This window comes from Rhododendron vialii, chromosome 7a, assembly GCF_030253575.1.
Source record: "Rhododendron vialii isolate Sample 1 chromosome 7a, ASM3025357v1".
Taxonomy (NCBI): domain Eukaryota; kingdom Viridiplantae; phylum Streptophyta; class Magnoliopsida; order Ericales; family Ericaceae; genus Rhododendron; species Rhododendron vialii.
Genome location: NC_080563.1, coordinates 15,846,265 through 15,863,071, shown reverse-complemented (window position 1 = coordinate 15,863,071; position 16,807 = coordinate 15,846,265). Strand labels below are relative to the sequence as shown.

General features: G+C 35.7%; 1 protein-coding gene across 1 annotated transcript; it reads right to left on the bottom strand.

Annotated features, from left to right (window-relative positions):
- Positions 1–544: 544 nt before the first annotated feature.
- LOC131333754 (uncharacterized) lies at positions 545–14,152 on the bottom strand. Its single transcript, XM_058368471.1, has 14 exons — positions 13,906–14,152; positions 13,656–13,804; positions 12,711–12,841; positions 11,335–11,373; positions 11,133–11,225; positions 10,914–11,030; positions 9,496–9,591; positions 8,812–8,925; positions 6,649–6,702; positions 4,918–4,965; positions 3,187–3,337; positions 2,207–2,372; positions 1,707–1,776; positions 545–1,157 (listed from the first exon to the last, which is right to left on the bottom strand). Exons 2-14 carry the CDS (start codon positions 13,741–13,743, stop codon positions 897–899), a joined length of 1,428 nt encoding a protein of 475 aa, XP_058224454.1. The 5' UTR covers positions 13,744–13,804; positions 13,906–14,152; the 3' UTR covers positions 545–896.
- Between the last annotated feature and the right edge of the window lie 2,655 nt (positions 14,153–16,807).

Sequence of the window (16,807 nt, the reverse complement as noted above, 5' to 3'; positions counted from 1 at the left end):
TAAGATAATCCTAAAACTATGTCTACCAATGTCCGATTAATTTGATTTTTGACACAATTAATACTCTCAACGAGCTCGAGAAAGTGACAAATACAATCATCGAATTGGGTTCGAGAAAGACCCAAGCAAGACTGAACAGGATTGTCGAGTCTGTTCAAGAGAATTGAGAGGATCGTATTCCTTAATTCCTTAGTTTCTAAAAGAGTAGCTGAGTAGCTCATAGTAATTCTTATCCGGTAGAGCTGTTAATAATAGCCTGATGTCAGATACCAAACAGCTCCTTGTCCACCCCGTTCACGACCAGTAGGATGTAGACTAGAGGCTTGTCATATATGATAATAATAAATAATAAATAAAAATTACTTTTTTTTTTTTAAGAAACAATAGTTTTAATAATAACACCATTTAAAGAAAGTGCAATTTAAAGCCGAGCAATTCGAACTCACAAGGAATAAGTGAATTTTTTTTATTGATTGCAGCATGGGATAAGTGAATTTGATACTCCATTTTCTCATAATAATTATACCGTAAGGACAATGTCAAATATATAATGTTGTTTATTTATTTCGTTTTTCAAATATGAAAGGGTAATGTTATAGATTCACATGAATAAAGACAAGAACAGTGCAAATTTATGACTAAAATTTGCAAGTATGTATAAGCAGGAAAAGCACCGCGAAAGCAATATGGATGCCGACTTATACTGCTATGAACATATTGAAACTCCAGCTACCAACGTGAATGAATGAATAATCGAAAGAAAACGGGTACAGCCCTTCTTTCAACTGATTTCCAAAACCCCGTTTTTTCTCGCTCAAAGAGCCTTTCGACCAAGAATTGAGGTCATTTTTAGAACTCATCAAAATCTTTCTGCTTATAACTAAGGCATAATGACACTATACATGGTAGTTATTGGAGTCAAGTAATTTGTCTTCCTCGTTTGACGTATTACTCATGGAGGAGAGCTGAACATCGGTCTTGGAGCTCATCTTATTCCACTCTTTTTCAACCCGAAAGAATACCCACTGAAAACGTCGGATCATCTCTAAGGCAGTGATTGCAAACACAGTAAGATAATTATGACGGAGATGAGCAGACAGCTTGTATGTCCAAGTACATCGCAGCACCAAATTGCTTCCTATCACCCAAAGATAAACCTACACAAATCCAAACATATAGAAATCGCATAGAAAATTTCATAAACAGTGAATTGCTCATTGCATCAGCCAAAAACAGAAGGCATTCCATCTGATAGGTTAGGCTCTGTTTCGTTTTACTTAAAAATTCAATCTTTTTATGATAATGTTTTAGGCGTTTTTGAACTAAACCTTGGGTCTTTTTTTGTCTTTAGGGAACTCGTGAATTTTGGTACATATTTCTCATTTTTCTGGATTTTCCAGTCCAGACAAACCACAAAAGAAATTTTCTTTACCGAAGGTTGAAAAAAATTCATCATATATGGGAAAATAGCAGAAAAGTTGACTTTTTAGGTATCACAAACTGAGCCATAGCATTAAAGGAAGATGGAAAGATGGAAAGAGGAATCTCTACAAGCTAACTGGGAGGATAGTTGAACTAAATTGTCTGAACACATAAGGTAGCCACAACCATGTATATGGCTCAGTTAGTCTTGCTCATTTGTTCGACCAGAAAGAACAATGCACTAAACAAACACATATGCAGGACAGAATAGGCATAATCCTTACCCATTTCCTTCCATATAACAAGTGCGAGAAGATATTTGGTTTGCTGAACTTGAAAATCCGAGTGAAGCCACTGGTGTAATAGCAAACAGCAACAACCATGAGTACATATTGAGAAATCGGTGACAATGCTAATCACGGTCTGAACATAATCACATTCCGCAAAACCTGTGACTAATTGTAAAGTGCAAAAATCCCTAGATCTAACTATGAGTCTGATTGCATACGTGCTGATCACCATGATGACAATCTATATGAATACATTACTAATTCTCTGTTTAAATGCACTAGAATGTAAAGTATAAAGAAAAAGGAAGAAAGTTAAAAAAGCTCCAACAAATGCAAATGAATAAAAAAAAACATGCAAAAGGATCCCTTCCTTTCATTTGTATGGTTACATATGCAACAAGTTTTCATTTCTATTGGATTTGTGTGCATGAATACAAATTGATGACTTGCTCATTTATTTGACATTATGAAGTTCAAATGACATTCCAACATACCTCAAGTCCCAATCTCTGGTGACATCCCAGTAGAAAGAGTACAGAGAGTTCAAGACACTTGAAAGAAGCCACAAAGGCCGATAAATATTTGTCCATCTATCAGGGAAGACATGATATTTAAGAGCTGAAAGAAAAATCACTGGTATTGCGGTCGAATATTTTAAAGCTGAAACCAGAAGGATATTAAGTTACTACAATACCAATAAATGAACAGCAGATTGCATAAGCTCAAAAAATATAATTAAATGTACGTAAGCCTTCAGATAACATGAAAAAGAATCAGAACAGTGAATAGAATTACAAGTTTTATAGAAAAACATAAACAACAAAAAAGGAAAAGGACGGTAAGAAATTGGCATAATGAGCCTGACAGCCTATGAACCTAAGATCATTGAGCTAAGCTATGAAAGGAATGTTATTACAAAAGCTTTGAGGAAGTGACAATGACCTCCCACAGCCACAGGTTAGCGCATAGTGTGGTAGTAATGTGGGCATCAACAGAACATTAACTGGAACTCAGTAATTGGAACTCAATAATTTATCCTAGTGGCTAAGGTCACATTTCCCCCACAAAGGGCTCGAGTTCGAGCTCCTTAAGTTACCTATCAAAAACAGAAGTTTTAAAATAACGTACGCACATGCAATTGGTAGAAGAATGTTAGACAATTACTAATGTTCTTTCATTCCACCATACCCTTTTCGACAAATGGTGTCCACAACAAATGTCATCAAGTTCAAACACATCAAACAAAAGATTAGAACAGCTTACAAATTCATGCAAACAAGTGCCCATGCTCCATTATTAATTCTCTATTAATCTCAAGAATTTCAATGACTATTCTAGACCGTCGAATCAAGTTTGTCACATGACAGTCAACATAAAAGATGCTAGAGAACCTTCTCTAAAAAAAAATTGTCAAAATTAAAGAAAAAAAGTAAAATAAAAGAGGGAGGAAAGCCGAAGTGACTGATATATTTACCATTCAAAAGGGTGGTCTTCTCCCCACTATCCTTGTATTGTCGAAGACATTGGAATAGACGGAAGATATAAGGCAAAACAAGAACTACAGGAATTGCAACAGCGTGGCTACCACAAACAGAATCAGCCTCAAACCAAGCAATAGTGGCAACCTGCATATGTTCATGAACAAGAGCTCAAGTACTGAAAAAAACGTTCAGAGCAATCCATTTATTACTATATAAAACAAGCACATTGTGAAACAAAATTACGAAAATCTTTCTTGCATTTTCGTTTTACAGACAAGGAGCCGCTCCAAGGCAGAGCCATGTTAAGCATGAGCTAAATAGATGGTTTTACTGTCTTTGTGCCTCCTTGGCTCCTTCAGCAAAAATGATATCCATACCCCAGTACCCATTTGAAAACAAAGATTATAAGTCCTGAGTGAGTTGAAGATTGAAGACAGACTCCAAAAAAAATTTATAAGCACAATGAGTAGTTTACCTTACCAGGTTCTAATATTAAGCTCTACTAATCTACTCTTGGTTCCTCGAGCATTAAGAGATTAGAGGACCAAGGATTTCAGTTCTTATGGTATTATGACTCCTTATAGCTTAGCAAAGACAACATTGTCTCCAACCTCAGATTCCCTGAGTTCTTATTATCCATACCCACCAAGAGAGTGTCCACTGCAAATTAAGTGGAGTGCACGAGTTAAGGGGGACATGTTTGGGCGCAAGGAAATACAGTCCATCAAGGAAGTCGTAATTCCGAAACATCTGAGAGGAATACAACCACCAGAAACCGCTAAAGTTCCAAAATTTGAGGAGATAAATTATCTAAACTGGAGAGGAAAAGATAAAAAGATTTTCATTCTTGGATAATAGGACTACCGCCCCTGAGGTTTCTCAAATTACAGGGACCCTCCCATGTGGTTTTTGAGATAACAGTGAACAGTGCCCTCCCTTACTTTTTATACCAATATATAACATACAGGAACCTCCGAACGCTCTATACATACCACCAAACGGCCCATACATATAATCAAACACTGCCCTTTTTCTTCCTCTCAACAACCCCACAAAATGAACTCATGATCTCCTCCACCAAACGAAATCATCAGCAGAACAAATGAAAAGCTAAAGCCAAAGCCACAGAACAATACAACAATATATCATATCTGCTTTCTGTTACCCGTCCAAGACATAACACGCTGATTTAGGTGTACGTTTACAGGAACTGCATGACACTAGTTGTTAAACACTGGTGCCAAATGCCTATGTTCCTTTCACTACTGTTTTTCCTAAACGAGTTCCATATAGAAAGCTTGAATGTTTCCCTCTCAGTGACATTGAAATCATATATACAAATAACAATATTAAATTACGCCAGAATGACTCCATATATCCCTAATTATCTTCCTGCTTTTTCTCTTCATTTATTTGTGTAAATTTTACATTCGTCAACGCATATAGCCTTGCTCGAACGTTAAGCTTTATATACGGCCTTAAAGGCTCAACCAATGAAACCTTCTGCCAACTGCCACTGTACACTTGGCATTCAATAAAAAGTACATATACCATACTTCACAAGGTTGCCCAAAGACATAAATGGACTTCAAATAGAAGATAAACGAAGAAACAGGACATAGAATAAGAAACAAAGAGACAGCTAGATGCCGTCGGCATAAAAAGAAGAGTAAATCTCATTTTATTAATGTAGTCTAGGATTAAAAAAGAAAAGAAGCACTAACCTGTCGATGGACCATTCTACAGACTGAGCGCTCCAAATCGGAAAGTACCTGCATTTAAGCTGAAGATTAAAAGCACACCAAGGCAAGTAGAACGTCTATATAAAGGCAAACAAATCCAAGTTTCACATTCATAACGTAAACGTATATGCTGACGATAATGGAAATTGTAAAAGTTCAAAAGTCCCCTAGAAAATGGCGTACTTCTAATATGCATTCACCATTTTAAGAGATTACAAAATGTAAATTATTTAGCACAAAAGTTTTGACAACCAACCTGGAAAGTTGTGTCCAGAGTTGTTCATCAATAAATTTCATCTTCAAATGAGTGATTTTAAAGGATTAAGTAGTCGGTAGAATGTATGTTACACGGACCTCCATGCAGGTGTTGGATGCGCATTTGTATGAAAGTCGACCCCATGAAACCTCTAATGGAAGAGTATGCAACCTAAAAAAAAAGGACTATATTCCTATATTTTTTATCCTTGTGGATAAAAATGGAATTTTACCTAGCATAGAATAACAGCAAAGCATTTCCCCATTTTAACAATATACAAATCAGCTACATAATAAACTATCCATAGTATAATGACAGTGTTAAGTACATATGTACAATTATATAAGCAGTAAAGTATTTGCCCCATGCGATGCTAAAACAGTAACCATATTTGTAAAAAGGTCCAAAATTGTGTATGCGATTTATAATTTCACTTGAAACTTAATTTTTTGTACCAATTTTACGAAAAATGATAAGAGGAAAAGGGAGGTTAGAAGACTATTTTAGAAATTTACATCAGTTCCCTTTTTTAGTTTTGAATACAGGTTCCTTGGCAAAACATATAGGAGGGATAAAGGTATTTAAATTGTGTGAAGAGTATTGAAAAAAGAAGTTTATTGAGATAAATGCCATGTAGGAGAGAAAAACGAAGTGGAGGCTTCTTTAAAAGGGAAATTACATTGTTTCAGTATTTAGGATTCAATGCTCCGAACTGGACACATGCACCACATGAGTATCCATGTGTCAATTGTCTGATGCAGTTCCAATTGGGTGAAATGTGTGGCATGGGAATAATTTGACAAAGTATATTCAATTTCAAAGAACACGTAAACTCAGATTGATCAGTTACAACGCAATGCGTCTATTTTTTATTCAGCAGGTACATGAATTTATACAAATAGAACAAAATTTATGAAAGTAAAAATCACTTGTTTTGTTTAAGCATTTCACATTTTGTTAATAACCTAAGCAATGTAAATGCAATAGCAAAATCACGATGACATTATTTGCAAACTATATGCTAATATCTGGTTTAAAAGGAACATAATTTAGCCAAGAAACTATCAATGGTAATGCATATTGCATACTAGACTACTGCTATGGTAGGTATATTTAGCAGCCTCAATCTTAACAGAGAAAAAACCATGACAGTTAGAAACTGAAACCATCACACCCATAAATGTTTCGTCTTGAGTGGCCATTAGGAACAACCTCCGGAAAGAAAAACCAGACCTATGAATCAGTCCCTTAAGGGAAGTAAATCCCGTGGTCTAGTCCTTTATATGCTAGGATAGTCCCGCTAAAACATGTGAACGAGACTAAAAAAAGACTCAATGGTACTGGTACATCATTTCAATGTATCATCTAACTTATATTAATTTTGAATACTGAGCACACATTTGCATTAACCATCTAGTTGAGACTTGAATAACAATTAATAGCCTCAGGATGAATACCTTTGACATTGAGGTCAAAATATCTGCTAAGAAAAAATCAGCAAATGATATTGCCTGTAAACAACAAAAAGAATATCAACCTCAGATAAAGCATGACACAGCCAAACAAATCCAAAGTTTAAATCACTGACAGCAACAGATAAACAAGCTAATGGCTTCACAAACGTTCCCTTCAGTGGCATCACTGGTGAGTTGCAGTGATAGGTGCTTAAATGTACTCATTTAAGCCTCCTAAGTTGCATTTATTCAGCCCGTTATCTTTGTTAATTGGAGAGCGTTGATGGGTTTCTTGTATTTCCAAATTTCGTGGACCTCTGGATGTGAAATGAGACTTACAAAAGAATTTCGAAGGGTCACCAGTTAGATGGGAGCATTTGGAAGTGATCCAAGTAAGGCCACACGTTAAACAATGTGAAAATACAAAGAGTGGCAAAATAGCGAATGGTGTCAACCGAGGGTCCACTTGCAACCATGATTTCGCATCAAAGACACTGATTCTCCATATTGATTTGTACTAAACTTTAGTACTTTCCAATACCATCCCAATGATATAAAATAGACCTTGATCCAAGCAAATTACCAACGGGGTGCAAATATGACATGCCGAGGGTAAAAGGTCATTCTTCTTAAGTACAAAGGCGATGGATGTAAGGCCACTTGGTTTTGCTCATAGAGCTTTCCAATGGTTCAAGGATCGTATCATTCCAAGTTCGGATGAAGCCGTGGCAAGTCTGGGAAGTTAGGTGCTGTAACCATATTTTCTGCCCAGAGGGCCTGTATGTGCATCCGCACCATGGTCAAGGCCCTCCGAACAGTCGTCATGGTTTCTGAAGAAAATAAGATTCTAACGCATTTTTGAAGGCCCAAATTTATAAATATGCAACCCTAACTCGTTTTAAGGGTTCTGAACTTTTAGAGAGGGCAAAAGTGGGGCAAGACTCGAACATCCAAAGCAAGAGATCGGTCTCCGTGGCTCCCATCACTGAGGTCTTGGTTCTCGGCTCAATGAAAGGCTAACCTCTTCTGGGGGTGGAGATGAAGCTTCCTACCAAGTAACTTGGTATTGTATAGGTTTTAGGTTTATTGTATCATAAGAACCCTTTTTTGTTCAATGACAATGATTTGAATACTTTCTACCCATTCCATTTTTGCATTCTAGAATTCAAATGCGGGTCATGCAATGGTTTTAGTTTGGGATTTGGATGATTGAGAAGGGTTATGCTTGTAAGACGAAACATTCTATTAGACAATTCGGGTCATACTAGTAAGACGGTTCGTGGCTTCGTGCTATACGATAATCTATGCCGATTGCTAAAATTGTGAATATTTTCTTGGCAACTATTGATAGGGATTGCGCAAGCCCTAGCAATGAACATACTAATTTGAATAGTGAACTGGATCTAACATAGTTATGCAATGGGAGTGGATTCAAAACCCTAGATTTTTGTCTCTACTTTTCATAAACTTATTTTAGTTAAATCATATTTCCCTTAGTTCAATCAAACTCAATTTTTCCTTTTCTCTTGAATTAATCTAGAAGTTAGTTAAATTGTCGTGCAGAATGCTACAGTGGCAATAAACTCCAAGGTTTCATAATTTTATTTTGATATGGTACGACACGATGACGTTGAACAAAGTATGATGACATTATCTTCGTTGACAAGTGACAAAGGGAGCCACAACACTACCCAATGTGCAAGGGTTGCGACCTAATCTAAAGTCTCCAGTGCAGCTACCAAGAGACTTTACAAGCACAGGCACCCCCAACTCTACCCTACTTGTATGCTACCTACCTAGCTAACTAGATTCTACAGAAATGAGTTGGAAACAAACATAAATAGAATGAAAAGTTTAAGCCAACTACAATAAGGAATGGACTTAAATTTCCAGTAACAGCTTAACAACACCGACCACATATTTTCTCCAAAAGAGAACAGAACCTGTCAGATCCTTGGGGCAATGAAGGAAGCAAAATAGGATTTATTTTTCAATCTGATCTTCCAGTGACATCACTTCAATGAATGGTGAATTAGAAAGCACACAAATTAATTACCTAGCAATTTTACCAAGGTATATGATAAAATCTTCAGACTGTACTAAGTTACTAATAATTGAGAATCACCAAGAACAATGCCTTTGATGTACAGAAAGTGATGAACTTGCCTGCAATGGGAAAACTATCCGCCAAAGAGTCCTCAAAAAGAAGTAGCGAGTTGACAAATAAAAAATATCAAAAGGAAATATCAGCAGCATTGCAACAGCAGCATACAGGAGCACCTACAGTAAATAAAGTTACTGTTAAAATGACAGATAATTTTGGGAATTGATTTTGCCACTCCCCTTTTTGTTAATGCCACTCCCCTTCTCTCACAAAACAAATCATCTAATCAAGTCACAAAGAGGAGTGGCATTAACGAAAAAGGGAGTGGCAAAATCACTCCCCATAATTTTTCACAAGATACTATAGAAGAGCTAAAAGGGGGACAGAAAAACTTATAGTGAACACGCATTTCATTTAGTTGAGGCACCAGGTTGATGATTTGTCACAAGATAAATGAGCTAAAAGAGGGGGGACAATGATTTTAGTGAACATGCTTTTCATTTAAGTGATGCACCAGGTTGCTTAGTATAGTTATTAGTATTAGAAGGCAGTCCAGGAAAGGATCTAACGACATCGAGTTAATACCAGAAATAAAAGCCAAAAAAAATCCTAATGCAAACTAGACCAAAGTTTTTGCTCTGGAAGTTAGATACCGTAAACAAATCACATAAAAAGGGTGACAAATAGACTTTGATTAAAATTAAGCATATGCAGGAATTAGCGGGAAGATGAGGCATCTATTACACTGGTTGGGATGCAGCCAATGACACTTCTCCATGGGAATAGAGATACAGGTATGCTGTCATGCTAGTTGGGACAATGATTGTCATCCAGGTGGCACTCTGCAATATCAAATCCAAAATATCATGAAGCCTGACGGCATGTATAAGTTGCAGACAGAATTACTGAACAAGGAAATAGTTTAGACACTTTGCAGAATCAATCCATTGGTGCGTAAGAAAATGTACAATTTTACATGTACAAGTTCGCTGTTGTTCGTTTGAAAAAGGAAAGGAGAAAGCATACAATAAAAGGGCACAAGTACTAAAAAGGAGTTAACATTCCATGCTGCTGGAACAAGACCTTGCGAAAGATAAAAGAAACTAGAAAAAGAAGACAAGAAAAATAAAAAGCAGGAAAATAGAAAGAATAACAATTCCCGGAATTAAGAATCCAATACTACTACTTCTAGTGCCAAAATATTGTCGAACTAATTATGCAGCAAGATAATTTTCTCTTGTTGTTAAGTATGCGGCAACACAACACTGGTATGACAACAAGGACGGTTAAATTGCAAGGAGAGTGCGTAGGATTGCTTACCCTTGATGCAAATAACGAGGAAAATGATCTGAAATGATGAGAATGTACATTTTTGTAGGACGGTTGATGTAGACTATAGTTCAAGACGTGTTCAAGAAGAAGAGGAAAGTTCTCCAGCAGGAAATAAGGCAGAAAGTAAAAGACTTAAAGAATTTCAAAAAGCAATTTTCTTATAAAAAATCTGAACTATGCAAAAAAGTTGAAGGGATAACGAAGTCTCAAATCCAAACACTTTAAACCACACCAAACCAAAGAGAGCCTTAACTCCCAATCAATTGAGGTCGGCTACATGAATCCGTTTTCTCCATTGAGTTCTATCGAGGGCATCGTTTTTTGTGATATCCAACAAACCTATACCATTTCAAACTACTGCCACTTAACACTGCCTAAAATTCAAACACTGCTTTCTTAAATAAATTTGAACAAAGAGATGTGTTATCAAAAACCAGCTTCTTCTTTTTTTTAATTTTGGGTACATCGGAAATTCAAAAAAAAAAAAAAACAGTTTAACGTGGATTTCCTAAAATCCAAATGACATGGATTTGCTTGAATAAACCAAAAAAAAATATGATCAGCTACCTGAACATTGAGAAAGAAACAACTAATAAGAAGAAACTTATAAATATATACCCCATAGTAAAATATAGAAAGAAAAAACAAAACAATCCTCCAAGTGAAGAAGGCACAGACATTGACCTTGCAACTTCAAATGGTTTAGCAGCCAAATTCAACACAAAAACTGACTCAGAGAAGGAAAAATTCAGAAGAATAAATGACAGAGAGAAGAACTTCAGAAAGCATTGCATAACTGTAAAGACTTTCCACTAGCTGAACATCTAGGTACCTTCCATATCTCCTGGTAAGTAAGATGATTTTGCTCGAGCTCAAAAATTTTAGCATAATTGACATTAGTCTGGGAAAAGACCCATAAATTTACTCCCCAAAGCCAAACCATCATAGTCTGCACCACCACAGCAAAACAAAACATGCTGATACAAGTGAAGAAACAAGTATATAAACCTATTGTCGACAAGAAATGAAAAATTAGATAAAATAAACTAACCACTAGAAGAAGAGGATTATAATACAAAAATGCCTCATACAGAAATAGATCTCGCAAGTCCACACTCATTCTCATTACAGAATCCCATCCAATCTGCAGATTTAAATACGAGAATAATTACAAAAGGAGCAAAATCAACAGACCACAAATCGAAACTCAAGTTAATACTACCAGAATGAAAGGAGATTAGATACTAACCGACCTTGGAACAGATGAAACCCCAGATGAAAAACAACAGTACCTGGATTGGATGTAAACCCGAATTACAGATAAAACTACGAAATTAATTTTGTATAATATAAAGCTGAAATTGAGAACATATATCAAAAAATAGTTTAAAACAAAAGCAAAAGTCAACACAGAACTTAGTGCAATGTATGGAGTCAGCGTTAAAGTGCCTTGTGCAAACACTATAGAGAAAAAATGTGTAGATCACCTAACCCAAAACGACAGCGTGTCATCTTTCATCTAAACAGAATAGTTGCTTAAACAGCAGCAATACACAAATTGTACGACAGTACCTCTGCCGAAAAGAGAGCAAAACCAGGAAGGTAAGCAATTTTAATTCTACCCCAAAAGTGAAGTTAGTGGTTCCAATTAAACAAACAATTGCATTGCTGATTGCTGATTGCTCTAACTGGCAAATGAGTACTAAGCAAATGAGCCAAAGGGATTGCAATCTGAACAAGGTTGCCTTCAACCCAACAACAATAGATATGAACAGTAATGCGAACATATAACAAAGATAGAGCCATAGCATTTTTTGTTTCCTTCCAAAGAAAACAAACTGTGTTAACCCACAGAACGGTCTTGAACTCTACGCAAGCTCCTTGGATAGCACACCTCTCCTTCCAGGTTCCAACGGGTGAGGTGTGCTTTGAATATTCCAAGAAACCCATTTTGATCCATTACGTCTTTGGGATTGGATTGCATCTCTCTCTGTGTTACGAGTGTTGGGCCTGTTGGCATATGGAGGGACAATTAAGACTTTTCATTATTCTGTTAGCAGAACTCAACAGTTCGTTTTAACCCAGATAGCACACGGTTAAATCAGGGAGGCAGATCGCAAGCGGTACCAAAGGGGAATAAAATGGACTTAATTATAAAGACACTTAAACGATGAAACCCTTTATGTTCAAATGCTTTTGTACATGATGTAATGATGAATATGATTTAAGATATATAAATGGTGTTACATATTTCCAGTTAGAGCCTTATTTCTTTTATTCATATAAAGCATACATAAATATTTTTATGAAACGGGTCCCCCAACGTGTCCTGTCCTTCAGTCTTCTAAAATTTACTTGTCAGATTGTCTATGCCATGTCCGTGGCCATTTCGGTGCTACATATTAATAACAAATTTTCAAGCAAAGTATCTAAAGAAGAAGGGGTTTGTTGCAACCCAAAATGCTCAAGTCACATACCTTTTCTGATATTTTCTGCTTAACATATGCATACAACACACAAAATGGAGTTTGGGAGAAAACCTAATCACTACTACTTTATTTAGATAAATTGAACAAATTAAAGTACTGATATGAAGAAACGGACATAATCAAGTTAAATTTAGCAAAACCTTAAATCTCCACATCACAACAGGAGACGGCATTATTGCCACCGCGCTGCTCAAAGGACTGCTCACACCCTTCATTTCATTCACTTCTAATGAATGCAAGAATCCTTCGTCGCCACTATTTCCAAGCTCACCTGTACCAAACAAATACTCACCGAATTGAGAAGAACACATGATAGCAGTTCTAATGCAGAAAACACAAGAATCGAAAAAACACAAACGCACACAGTCAAAAAAAGAGGCCCCATCCACACTCCCATAACACACAAACATACACGCACATAATATAAACGGTACTACCACAAAAGAGAGAAGTAACGGATGGTAAGACAATAGATTTTTCATTTTTTATAACCACGTGTCCAGGCGCAAGCGCCAGCTTGCGCGACCTCTGCTAATCTCAGCCCTAAAGCTAATGACCAGGCAAACCCTCTCGTGATCCCAAAGGACTGATAACTCGAACCTGAGAGAGCAACATCTAAGCCTTCTGACCACCAGGTCAACCCTTGGGTCATGGTAAGACAACATTTTTTTTCTTTATAACTAGGTATCCAGGCCATCTCGTGCAACACTAATCCCGGGATCCCGGGCCCTAACACTAATGACCAAACAAACCCTTCAGTGACCGACCGAGAGTACTTTGTTCAACCTCCTTTTGTTCACCCTCCTTTAAAGAGGTGAACAGTACCCTCCCTGTGAATGTGATTGCTGGAAGTTGAGTGGGTCCCACCACAAACTAACACATTATTACCAAAAAGTGTATTGATTCCGTAGACCCTGCACAATTTACACCCGTGGAGGGTAACAAAATTATTCTCCCAGTGACCCCAAAAGGCTGATAACTCGAACCCAAGAAGTTACGAGGGAGCAACCTTCCTGACCTCTCGGTCAACCCCTTGGGTTATGGTGAGAGAATTGAAATTGATACAATTAAAATGTAGTTAGTACCAATGTCAAAGACGACGGGTCTGCTTCCAGATTTGCGAAGGTGTGGACTATTGCCCGGGACTGATGACACGAGGCCACCCCCGAACATAGAATGACCTAGTGAAATACAGAAGAGCTGGTTCCGTTGCTAAGCCTCCTGCGCTTAAAACCTGCGAATAAGAGTGAATTTTTGACAGAGATCGATCAGGAAATCGGATTCAAAAACAGAGGAAATTGGATTTGAGGAATGGAAAGCAGATCGGGACTTAACAGAGGGAGTGAGGAATTGTGGGTTGGGAGATTTGGCGAGGGGTCGCGTCATGTAATGCGAACCCTCGTGGTTTAGGGTCTCGAGGGATCTGTCGCTGGATCTCGTGCCGGAAGGGGAGAGAGAGAGAGAGGGGTTGAAGCGTGAGAACGAAGGATGGAGACGTCGTTGTTAAGGCTGGAATAGACCTCTTTTATTTTTCTCGTATGTTTTCGAATGTAGATATTAATTGTTTGATGTTTCAGAATTCAGAGTAGTGGAGAGAAATTTTATTTACAGCTGAGCGCAATTTTATTCGTTTGTTTCGACAATTAACGATTAAGATATAGTATTTTAAAATTATTATTGATAATAAATATTTTTTACGGTTAATAGTTTATTTTTAATTTAGAGCATTCAAAATATTTTTAAACGAATGAGATTTCGCTTCTTTAAACTTTATTCACAGAAATACTAGTTTGTATGAGAAAAATTACTTATTTATTATAGATCAAAAGTTTGAAAATTTTAGATAGGGCGATTCTAAGAGCGTCTACAGTGGAATAATCAAAAGTTGCCACATCGTCTTTTGGTTATCCATTGCTAAGGTTAGCAATATAGAGATCCACAATGGTACAATCAAAATTGAATAACCAAAACTTGCCACATCACTTTTTTAACTTATAAAAACCTAGAAATTGTGACATAAAAAACAAATTTTTTTAAATAGTTTTCAAACTAATAAAAATAGGTTATTAGAAAAGAGAAAATAGTTTTTTGAAAACTTTGATTAAAAAAAAACAGTTTTCAGGAAAAAGTAAAAAAAAAAACAGTTTTTGAATAGAAAAAGTTTTTTCTTTCAAAAGAACAGTTTTTGAAAAAAAAAAGGTTTTAATAAAAAAAACTGTTTAAAAAAAATTTGGGAAAAACAGTTTTAATAAAAAAAAGTGTAAAAAACTGTTTTTGCAAAAAAATAAAAATTATTTTTAAAAGTATTTTTGTTATAAACATGTTGAAAATGGAAGAAAGAAGGTTTTCGTGTAATGATGGTATACTTGATTAAGAAAATGTGAAGACAATTAAATTTGATTATTGGCAAAAAGTTGGTAGTTTTGATTATCCAATGGCCAAAATTTGATGAGTTGCTAAGATGTTTTTAAGTTTGGTTATTCCAATGTGAGCTCTTTTTGAGCAAACGTTGCTAACTTTATAAATCTTTTTGTTTTGATTATACCACTGTGGATGCTCTAAAGGAATAAAAAAAAGAAACAAAAAGTAAACACGTGATATATTCTTACAACTTATAAAATGCTGTAACAAACAATTTTCGTAATTTAATATAATCTTTTTAAGCCAATAATCTAAAAAAAAACTATAATTTAAAAAACTTACTTATAAGTACTAACAAACAGAAACAGGGCCAATAGCTCCAATGGAGCAAATTTCCTTTAATAATAGTGGTACTTTTTAGATGGCGAGTCTGCATTATATGGATTTGATTTCTATTGTGATCATTTTGTCCTTGCTTGGTATTTTCTAACGATATCGATTACCATGTTCAAATTTCGACGTATAATTCTTTTTCAATTTAATTTTTGCTATCATATTAGAAAAAGAGTTACGTGTATAGCTTTTTTATTTAGGAAAAATTATGAGAATTGCATGTGTAAACATGAACATTGTTTGAGAGAGAACTCTTATTTTAACTTTTTAAGAATCATGCGAATGAAGAAATGTTCAAAAAGAGAGTGCGGGTAGATCGATTGAGGTAAATTTGGTAGGGTAAAGTATATGCTTTATTGCACAATTGCAACCTTGTGACTGCAACAAAGTGGTTGACCGGTTGTGGATGTCATTTTATTTTGCATCTCTATGGTGTGTTAAAAAAATATGGTATTTTTTATTATACAAAGTAATAAACAAATAGTGTGAATTATGAGTTGTGCAATGGCAGAAGTTGACTTTCGGGGGGTGGGGAGGAGTGCAGGCGGAGGAATAATTGCTGATGCCATGGAGAATGTGTAAAGACTTTCAAATTGTAATTTTATTTTGATTATTTTTTCACAATCAAATGAAAAGAAATATGCAGGAGAGAATTTATTTTTCATTACAAAATTTGATGAAAATCGTGTAAAGAGAAACATTATTGTTTAAAAAGGTCGGATATTTTTTGAGAAGTTACAAAAGCCACCCTTGAGGTTTCTAACAAATACAAATCAAACCCCCACATACTAGGGATTACATAACGGCATTAATGGCATATCATATGGAACTGTGCTAATGACACAAGCTATTGTGCATAGATATTTGCACAGATTTATTGTAGGGCCTATTTTTTGATCTCACACAAATGAATCTATTCATTAATTTTAAGATCTTTTTTTGAGGGATTCCGTAAAAAATCAACTTGATAGAATACATGTAAGTACTTAATCTAATCTCATAACTTTTCATTCAGAACTCCGGATGAATGAAAAGTGGTAAGATTGGATCAAACACTTACGTTATCCTATCGAACTGATTTTCTATAAAATCCCTGGAAAAAAAATTTAAAATTAATGAACGGATTAAATTATTTGTGATGAACCCAAAAATGAACCTCACAAAAAATATGTGCACAATAGTCTGTGTGGACAGTGTTTCCATATCATATGGGCATCTACCAATGTACCGTAGCCTGTGTAGTTACAAATAACCCAACATATTGTTAGGCCCGTAGTCAACAATCAAAGATTAATCCGAGAATTAAAGCTATCAGTCTAGTCAAATAAACGAGACTTAAAGCTAACTAAGAGCCCGTTCCAGAACACCTTCTTAAAAAATAAGTACTTATTTCACATTTTCAAACTAAAAAATAATGTAAATAAAAAATAATTTTTCAAATTTTTTTGCACCGTATTAAAAGATCTCAATGAAATCTTTCAAA

What these genes read in the sequence shown, in the direction of transcription:
- LOC131333754 (XM_058368471.1), bottom strand. Translation starts at nt 13,743, where the DNA reads ATGTTCGGGGGTGGCCTCGTGTCATCAGTCCCGGGCAATAGTCCACAC. An exon ending in ACCCGTCGTCTTTGACATTG is followed by an intron (nt 12,842 to 13,655) that starts GTACTAACTACA and finishes TGTTTGGTACAG; the next exon opens with GTGAGCTTGGAAATAGTGGC. An exon ending in ACCAGAGATTGGGACTTGAG is followed by an intron (nt 1,777 to 2,206) that starts GTATGTTGGAAT and finishes CTATTACACCAG; the next exon opens with TGGCTTCACTCGGATTTTCA.